The 9,627-nt window shown below is 46.3% G+C and overlaps 1 protein-coding gene across 1 annotated transcript in view; it reads left to right on the forward strand.

Moving 5' to 3' along the window:
- Positions 1-339: 339 nt before the first annotated feature.
- The window catches only part of cngb3.1 (cyclic nucleotide gated channel subunit beta 3, tandem duplicate 1), a gene marked incomplete at its 5' end in the record, with an annotated part of 26,029 nt that continues 16,741 nt past the window's right edge, over positions 340-9,627 (forward strand). The window contains 9 exons of the mRNA XM_079361566.1: positions 340-468; positions 3,086-3,137; positions 3,545-3,788; positions 5,731-5,885; positions 6,936-7,459; positions 7,533-7,583; positions 8,593-8,661; positions 9,015-9,140; positions 9,559-9,613. Coding sequence (XP_079217692.1) covers positions 340-468; positions 3,086-3,137; positions 3,545-3,788; positions 5,731-5,885; positions 6,936-7,459; positions 7,533-7,583; positions 8,593-8,661; positions 9,015-9,140; positions 9,559-9,613 — 1,405 coding nt within the window. The remainder of the gene's footprint in view (positions 469-3,085; positions 3,138-3,544; positions 3,789-5,730; positions 5,886-6,935; positions 7,460-7,532; positions 7,584-8,592; positions 8,662-9,014; positions 9,141-9,558; positions 9,614-9,627) is intronic.

Raw genomic sequence — 9,627 nt, forward strand, 5'->3', positions numbered from 1 at the left:
CAGAGACAAAATCATTACCCAAATATATATTTGTTGGTATCTTTGTCGTATTTCAAAATGCTTCCAGCAAATTGTTGGTTCAAAGTGCAACAGCGGAACCAGTCTGGATGTTCTGCACATGTATTCTGTCCTCAGCGTCTCAGCCCGCTTTAGTGCTGACCTGTAAGCCTCTTGGGGTCTTATATTAGATAGTGATGGGCTTACATGTCACTGCTGATGGGGGGGGGGGGCTTTTCTCCATAAAGAGTATTAGTGCTGACCACAGAGACCCGTCAGCCCCTCAAGAGTCACTTCAGTTTCTACACAGCGACCTGCAGATGCATCTGTGAGCTTTTCGACATGTTTGGTAAATTAAAGGGGCTCCTCAGGGGCCCGCCGGTACCCCAAACTTCAAGGACCACCAGAGCCACACCTAACCCGGCTCAAACACAGACTGCAGCACCAGATTCAGATCCAACTCCAGCCAAGGTAGGACTTGATAGTCTGTAGAAAACAATGTGTTAATTTAACAAATTCATGAATGAGTTTGTATAGCATCGAACACAGCAGACATCTGCTGAGACTGGATGGGAGTTTATGCTGCAGCTGCAGACTCTACCTCCTGTAGTCCATTTAGAGACTGTAGGTATCAGCAGGTCTGATAACTGCAGACTCTACCTCCTGTAGTCCATTTAGAGACTGTAGGTACCAACAGGTCTGATAACTGCAGACTCTACCTCCTGTAGTCCATTTAGAGACTGGAGGTACCAGCAGGTCTGATAACTGCAGACTCTACCTCCTGTAGTTTAGAGACTGTAGGTACCAGCAGGTCTGATAACTGCAGACTCTACCTCCTGTAGTTTAGAGACTGTAGGTACCAGCAGGTCTGATAACTGCAGACTCTACCTCCTGTAGTTTAGAGACTGTAGGTACCAGCAGGTCTGATAACTGCAGACTCTACCTCCTGTAGTTTAGAGACTGTAGGTACCAGCAGGTCTGATAACTGCAGACTCTACCTCCTGTAGTTTAGAGACTGTAGGTACCAGCAGGTCTGATAACTGCAGACTCTACCTCCTGTAGTTTAGAGACTATAGGTACCAGCAGGTCTGATAACTGCAGACTCTACCTCCTGTAGTTTAGAGACTGTAGGTACCAGCAGGTCTGATAACTGCAGACTCTACCTCCTGTAGTTTAGAGACTGTAGGTACCAGCAGGTCTGATAACTGCAGACTCTACCTCCTGTAGTTTAGAGACTGTAGGTACCAGCAGGTCTGATAACTGCAGACTCTACCTCCTGTAGTCCATTTAGAGACTGGAGGTACCAGCAGGTCTGATAACTGCAGACTCTACCTCCTGTAGTTTAGAGACTGTAGGTACCAGCAGGTCTGATAACTGCAGACTCTACCACCTGTAGTTTAGAGACTGGAGGTACCAGCAGGTCTGATAACTGCAGACTCTACCTCCTGTAGTACATTTAGAGAGATAGGATGGTGCCTGACCGTTTAGAGCTTTGTAGGTGAGCAGAAGGATTTTAAATTCTATTCTAGATTTTATAGGGAGCCGATGGAGAGAAGCCAATACAGGAGTCATGTGGTCCCTTTTCCTCGTTCTAGTAAGAACACGAGCTGCAGCGTTTTGGACGAGTTGGAGGGTCTTTAGAGATTTACCATAGCACCCTGCTAAAATAGAATTACAGTAATCCAACCTGGAGGTAACAAATGCATGAACTAATTTTTCAGCATCATGTTGTGACAGGATCTGTCTGATCTTAGAGATATTACCAAGGTGAAAATAAGCTGTTCTTGAAATGCTAAAGGAGTAATATAACTCCTATTCAATTTAATTAAAAAAAGGTTATTATGTCCCTGGGGGGCCATTCTAGATTCCTGTCTGTGGTACGAGAGGCCACGCTGATGCCATTAATGGCAGGTGTATCATTAAAGGAAGTCTCTCTGAGGTTATTAGCTCCAAGCACGATAACTTCAGTTTTGTCTGAGTTAAGCAGCAAAACGTTTCTGGGTTGGCTGTGGCTTAGTGGTAGAGTCGACTGGAAGGTTGAGGGTTTGATCCCAAGCTGAGCAACATGTCCGATGTGTCCTTGAGCAAGACATTTAACCCTGCATAGCTCCGGCTGCTTCACTGACGATGTATGAATGGAGTAGTTGCTTCTGATGGAGGATGCTAGCATCCAGTGTGTGAAAGGTGTGACATGCAAAAGCCTGATGATGAGTGTTTGAGCTCCAAGCATCCAGGTCCTGATGTCCTGTACAGGCAGGCTTCACTGATACGTATAGCTGAGTATCGTCTGCACAGCCATGAACATGTACGGAGTGTTTCCTCATAAAGTTACCTGAGGACGCTCATGTAGAGAATCAGATCATTACTGGTTAGCTACCACTCTCTCTAAGACCTTAGAGATAAAAGGAAGGTTAGATATAGGTCTATAGTTAGCTAGAGTTCCTGAATCAAGAGTAGGCTTTTTAAGGAGCGGTTTAATTACAGCTACTTTAAATGACTGGGGTACATAACCTGCCGCTAAAAATATATTGATCATATCTGGTATGGAGCTGCTAACTAAGGTGAACCGTCAGGGTACCAGGTACAAACAGGTTCGGGTGGGAGGTTCCAACATTTGTTTCATTATGAAAATTATGGAAGCGGTTCTATAAATCATTTATCTGTGAGACTAACAATAAGAGATTCTTTCATTTTAGTCTTACTGGTCTTTAAGTTTCTCTCTAAGAACGTCTCAGAGGATATTCAGTCTCACTGTTTGTTTGGTGCAGCAGCAGCCAAGACTTTAAAAAGTGTGACAACAAAAACTAAACATTGCATGAAGAGAGTTGTGTTGGATTTGTTCCCTCTGAGATCACTGTCTCTGTACTCCAGCCAATAACCAACTGAAGGATTTTATGACACAGATCTCTGAAATCTCTCATTCCTCAGCGGGCTCTTTAGTATCTGTTCATCTCACACACAGATGCTGATTAAAAGAGCGAGGGAGTCATTAGTCAAAAAGTACTTCACTTCTTTAAAGCAGTTAAAATCTCTCTGATGACTGTTTGACTAATGACGAGTCTCATTGTGTGTTTAAAATGTGTTGCAGGAGGAGAAACCAGCCAATGAGAATGAGGACAAGAAAGAAGGCAGACCTCAGGGTACGTCCTGTCCTTTAAGGTCCCATACGTCAGAGACATGCTTCCCTAACGTCACGTTGGATAACTGCAGAAACATCTTCAGGAACGATGCTGATAACACTTTGATGACACTTACACAAGCTGCCATGTTGGACCTGAACACATCATGACTGCTTGTGGTTATAAGTCCGATCCTTCATCACACGGATGAGTCATGACAACACTGCAGGCTGGCCTGTGCACAGAGGGAACAACCGAGATACAAGTTTTTATTTGATTATTTCTACATTTCTTTCTGATCTGATGATGTTTAAAGTTTCCAGATTTATCTTCTGTTTGTGTGTCTTTGAATGTGTGCATGTCAGCTGACACAACAATAACGTTTTTGTAAGAGATTACTTTACATTTTGTATTGTTCCCTCTCATAGAGTCAACTCCAACCCAAGCTCCTGCTGAAACTCCCCATCCCGCCCCAGCAGCCGCCCCTGCAGCCGCCCCAGCAGCCGCCCCAGCAGCCGCCCCTGCAGCCGCCCCTGCAGCCACCCCTGCAGCCGCCCCTGCAGCCACCCCTGCAGCGGCTCCAGCAGCCACCCCTGCAGCGGCTCCAGCAGCCACCCCAGCAGCCGCCCCTGCAGCGGCTCCAGCTAACCCTGGTGAACCAGGAGCTGATGGGTAAGAACACCATCATCATCACAAACAGTTCTTTCCTCCTGATTTGTTCTCAAACGTTTAAAGTTGAAGTGGACAGGAATAATTAAAGAGAGTGGGTATTATGTATTTATCTGTGCAGCATCTCGAACGGTGTGACAGCACACGGCGGGCTCACATTAATCAGCCTGCAGAGACTCATTAATCAGCAGAACCCTGGGAGATGAACACAGTGTGAGGGATGTTGATCCTCTGCTGTAACATGCATATTAACACAGGGACGGACTCAAAGTGGATTAAAAGCTCTGCAGCTTTGTGGCTTAAAGCGGCTCACTGCAGCTGATTGTGGAGCAGCGGAGGAGGAGGCGACACGTTGACCCTGACAGGTGTAAACACAGCAGGTTACTTTTATAACAGAGGAGACGGGCTGCCTGTTAGTGCGAGGAATAAAGAACCTGCCTGTAGTGACAGCGACAGCTTGCTGTCTTCACTCATTACACACATTACTTCATTATTCACGTTTTCAGCGGTGAATATGGTGAATCCTATTCCTCAAGTATTGGTGTGAAATGTAAACAGCATGGGAAGATTAATCAAACACGTCAACACCGTATTGAATTTAAAAGCACAAAGACGTCACATCAAAAGTTCAAACTGAGAGCTTTCTTCTTCTTCTGGTTTTATAAGTATAAAAGTGGAACGAGGTCAGAAAGCTTCAGACACATTTGTAGTTTAAAGATCGTCTTCAGTTTTAGCTCGGGCCTTCATCAGCTGAGTCAGTATTTAATGTATACTGTACTTAATGCTAGTACCAAGACTCTGCCACCAGAGGGCAGCTTCTCCCCCTGGTGCTGAGCAGGGACCTCCGATCCATACAGCACAAAACCAGGAAGTTAGTATCCATACTGAAATGTTCAGTTTGTTCAACACAAAAATGACCACTGAACGACCACGAGAGGGCCTTTAACTGACGCGTGCTGAAGTACTTCCTGCTCAAACAGGAGAAAAGCAATCACTCGGGACATACCACCTCAACCAAGTGCAATAATCGCAATAATAATCATTGCCTTTTTTTGTATATATATATATATATATATTTTTTTTTTTTTCTGCTTCTTCCATGCATATTTTTTGTATATTTTTTTCCAACGGAGGAGTGTCCTATTATTTATGCTATATTATTCTTTATATTGTTACTTTTTGTTACCTGCTACATTTTTATTTTTATTTTTATTGAATATGCTGCTGGAACCTAAAGTTCCTTGAGGGAGTCATCCCAAAAGGATCAATAAAGTTCAGTCTAAGTCTATACCATTAGCATGAAATTGATTGGCTTGTTAGCCAGTCATCAGATTTTTTTTACAGGAATAGAAAAGAAAATGATTTCAAGAATTTAAGAGAAGATCATCGTCCTCCGAGGACGAACTCAAGAGACACAGCAGAAGAAGAGTGTCCGTATGAACAGGAATATAAATGTAAATAAAATTATAACTTTAGTATAAAGTCAAGTAAACAACATTAACTGCCAACAGGACCTTTAAAGAGGCGTCTGAGACAAGGGGACAAAGTCAGCCTACATTTAAAAACAAGCATTAGCCTTGAAGGGCCACATTTAGCAGATAAAGGATCAGGAGGGCGTGTACCAGGAACATGATGCGGGGACTCTCAAAGATGACCATTGACAGCTTTCGATCACACATGGTTCAATAAATTCATCAGAGAGGACAGTTTTGTCCACGAGGAGACGAAACTGAAGACGTAAACAGGAAACAGAAATCCATCCATGGTTCACTTCATCAGACTCAGCTGATCTTTGAAACCCCTCCATCAGTTCCTGGTGACCAACATGGAGGTCCTGACACCCACCATGGGTCGCCTTCACGTCCCAGGATGGTCGACAGTTTGCCTTTCAGAGTTTAATAATGAAAAGGATCTGTGTGAATAACATCACTGTTTCTACCTTCAGACAGGATGCTCCTCCCCCTCCGCCCGTCGTCATCAACCCGTATTCAGATGAGCAGCTCAGGGCGATCATGGTGAAGATGAGAGAGAGGCTGCAGCTCTGTAAAGAGAAGGTGGTGGATAAATACGCATCGTCTCCAGAGATCAGCCCTCCTGTCAGTGAGTGCAAACACAATCAGTCCTGAATGAAGTTCACCATGTGAAGGGGGACGACTCACCTGTCCCGCCTGGATCAGATCTGTATGAGGGGTCCTGAGAAAATTCTCCTAGCCCCTTGGAGTTAAAGTATTTTAATTATGTATGTTTCCATTGATCTTATTCCCACCAGTATCACGAGCGTATCCATGGCAACAAACGACCAGGTGAAAGTCAGAACAATCAGCCAATCAGAGAGCTGCTCTCTTCCTCTGTGATCAATCAGCCAATCAGAGAGCTGCTCTCTTCCTCTGTGATCAGTCAGCCAATCAGAGAGCTGCTCTCTTCCTGTGCGATCATGAAGGAAACCTGCTGTGTTGAAGCTTCTCTGACAACAATGCAGCAGCCAGTATGTCCTCCTTCTAACTTTAGATTCTGCTCCTGAATGCTCTGGATCTGATTGGATCAGAGAAGGTAGGCGGGGCTTTGAAGGCCGTTTTGGACGCCCCTGGGTTTGCCAGATATGAGAGCAGTTATCAGGTGAACAGGTGTTGCAGCGATGGAAGCGGGCAATGGAACTGCTTCAGATAGAAGTGATTGTACCCGAGCTAAAAAGCCTCTGCATGTTTCTAATAAGCTCCAGCAGCTGGCTAAACACTGAAGCTACAGTGTCCACCACATGCAGAGCTGGCTAAACACTGAAGCTACAGTGTCCACCACATGCAGAGCTGGCTAAACACTGAAGCTACAGTGTCCACCACATGCTGAGCTGACTAAACACTGAAGCTACAGTGTCCACCACATGCAGAGCTGGCTAAACACTGAAGCTACAGTGTCCACCACATGCAGAGCTGGCTAAACACTGAAGCTACAGTGTCCACCACATGCAGAGCTGGCTAAACACTGAAGCTACAGTGGCCACCACATGCAGAGCTGGCTAAACACTGAAGCTACAGTGGCCACCACATGCTGAGCTGTGTGAGGATGCAGTATCTAGGAAGCACAAGGCTTTGACACAATGTCAGCTGTAAACTTGTTACCACAGCTCACTCAGCCTTGTTATGATCCCTTCAGCTCCTCTGCTCCGTAAAGACCACTACGCTAAGGTGGTGGAGGAGAGGAAGAGACAGGCTGAGGAGGACCGCATAAAGAAGGAGGAGGCTGACAAGAAGAAGAAGGAGGATCAGGAGAAGAAGAAGAAGGAAGATGAGCAGAAGAAGAAGGAGGAGGAGGAGAAGAAGAAAGCAGAGCGTATGGAGGAGGAGAAGGAGAAGAAGAGCCTGCAGATTTGGTTCACAGAAATCGCCTGGTCCTCAATAGACATGGTCCTGAAGCCAGTGGAGGACCTGATGGACTCGGTGCTGGGGACCACCATCGACCCATTCACAGACCGCCGCTACATCGCCTGGCTCAGCATGGTCACTTTGGCCTTCAACTACAACACCTGGCTCATCACGGCCCGCCTCTGCTTCCCCTACCACACCGAAACAAGCATCCCGCTCTGGTTTAGTCTGGATCTACTTGCAGACCTGATCTACCTCATAGACTCCATCTTGTTCCAGGCCAGGAAACAGTTTGTGAAAGGAGGAGACATTATCGTAAGTCTAAAGGATTCATGTTCCAGAAAACATCCTGAAACCTCCTGATTCAGTGTTTTATGTTCTTCTTCAGAAAGACCGAGTGATGACCAAGAAGAACTACAGAGACTCCGACAGATTCATGGTCTGTAGCTTTAAGGTGTCCAAATGTAGAGAGAGAGAGAGAGAGAGAGAGAGAGAGAGAGAGAGACAGAGAGAGAGACAGAGAGAGAGAGAGAGAGAGAGAGAGAGGAGAGAGAGAGAGACAGAGAGAGAGACAGAGAGAGAGAGAGAGAGAGAGACAGACAGACAGAGAGACAGAGAGAGAGAGAGACAGAGAGAGAGAGAGAGAGACAGAGAAGAACAGAGAGAGAGTGACAGACAGAGAGAGAGAGAGAGAGAGAGGAGGAGAGGAGGGGGGAGAGAGAGAGTGACAGACAGAGAGAGAGAGAGAGAGACAGAGAGAGAGAGAGTGACAGAAGAGAGAGAGAGAGAGAGAGAGAGAGAGGGAGAGAGAGAGTGACAGACAGAGAGAGAGAGAGAGAGAGAGAGACAGAGAGAGGAGAGACAGAGGGAGAGAGAGAGAGTGACAGAGAGAGAGGAGTGAGAGACAGAGAGACAGAGAGAGAGAGAGAGAGAGAGAGAGAGAGACAGAGAGAGAGAGACAGAGAGAGAGAGAGAGAGAGAGAGACAGAGAGACAAGAGAGAGAGAGAGAGAGAGAGAGAGAGAAAGAGAGAGAGAGACAGAGGAGAGAGATGAGAGAGACCGACAGAGAGAGAGAGAGAGAGAGAGAGGGAAGAGAGACGAGATGAGAGAGAGAGAGAGAGGAGAGAGAGAGTGAGAGAGACAGAGAGACAGAGAGGAGACAGAGAGAGAGAGAGACAGAGAGAGAGAGAGAGAGAGATGAGGGAGAGACAGAGAGAGAGAGTGACAGAGAGAGAGAGAGAGAGACTGACATCATCACGTCTCCTCTCTGTCCTCACAGATGGGACATGGTGTCGCTCGTCCCCTTCGACCTGCTCTACCTACAGTTTGGCTTTAAATCCATCTTCAGAGCCAATCGGCTGCTCAAGGTGAGATTCCTCAGGCGCTACATGTCCTCTGTGGACTTCCTGTTGGAGAGTCAGCTGACTTATTGGTGCTTCTTCTGCAGGCAGACACCTTCTTTGAGTTCAGCGACCGTCTGGAGAGCATCATGGCCAAAGCGTACATCTGGAGGTCAGTCAGTGGTGATGACCTTTACATGTAAACGTTCATTTCACAGTGTGTAGCTCCAGTTTCTGTTGTGGTTCCCCCTGAAGGTCCTTCAGATAACCACAGGGTCAAATCTATATACCAAAGTCACTTAAAGCCGCTCATTGGGTGAAGGGGCGGAGCTAGCGAGGAGCGATCTCGTCCAGCATTCATTGGAACTGTGATATTAATTTGAATGATAACAAGAAACCAATTTCACTAAGACGACCAACCTTTGACCCTTCAGAGGGGCATTTCTCAGGTCACCATGGTAACGACTTCACGTCAGTGTTTGTTTTGAACACAGAATAACAGACAGAAGTAACTTTCCCGTTCTGTCAGAGTGATTCGGGACCATCGGATATCTGCTCTTCATGCTCCACATCAACGCCTGCTTTGTACTACGTGGCCTCAGACTACCAGGGCATCGGGAAGACTAAATGGGTTCTACTCCGGCCTGGGCAGCGCGTAAGTAGACAAACCTTTATATTCTTCCATCTTTCTGTGTTTATTCATGTGGCATGCTTTACACGCTAAGGCTGCTGCTTTTGACTGTTTACTAAATAAAACCACCAGCACATTTACAGTGAAGGGACATGGGACGGTTCTGAACCCGAGCCTGAAGCCACGAGGAGAGAGAGGGTGGAGCTCACGGTTCCCTCCATGTTGAGCGTCTGTCGTTACCTCAGCTGAGCGCTTCCTGGACTCCACGCTGATCATTCACTGACTCACTCTATGTGCAGACAGCTCATTTGATGTTTAACTGTGTTTGCTCTTTGTATTCATGGAGTTCTTTATTGTAGAATATATTACAGAGTGACATAAAGGGAATCAATTCTGCACACCTGTCTCGAGTGTTCCACTTTAACTCCCGCCCTCTCCACAGTACCTGCGTTGTTACTACTTCGCTGTCCGCAGTCTGATCAACATCGGGGGTCTCAGTGAACCTCACACC

The sequence above is a fragment of the Symphodus melops genome, assembly GCF_947650265.1.
Source record: "Symphodus melops genome assembly, chromosome: 14".
NCBI lineage: Eukaryota > Metazoa > Chordata > Actinopteri > Labriformes > Labridae > Symphodus > Symphodus melops.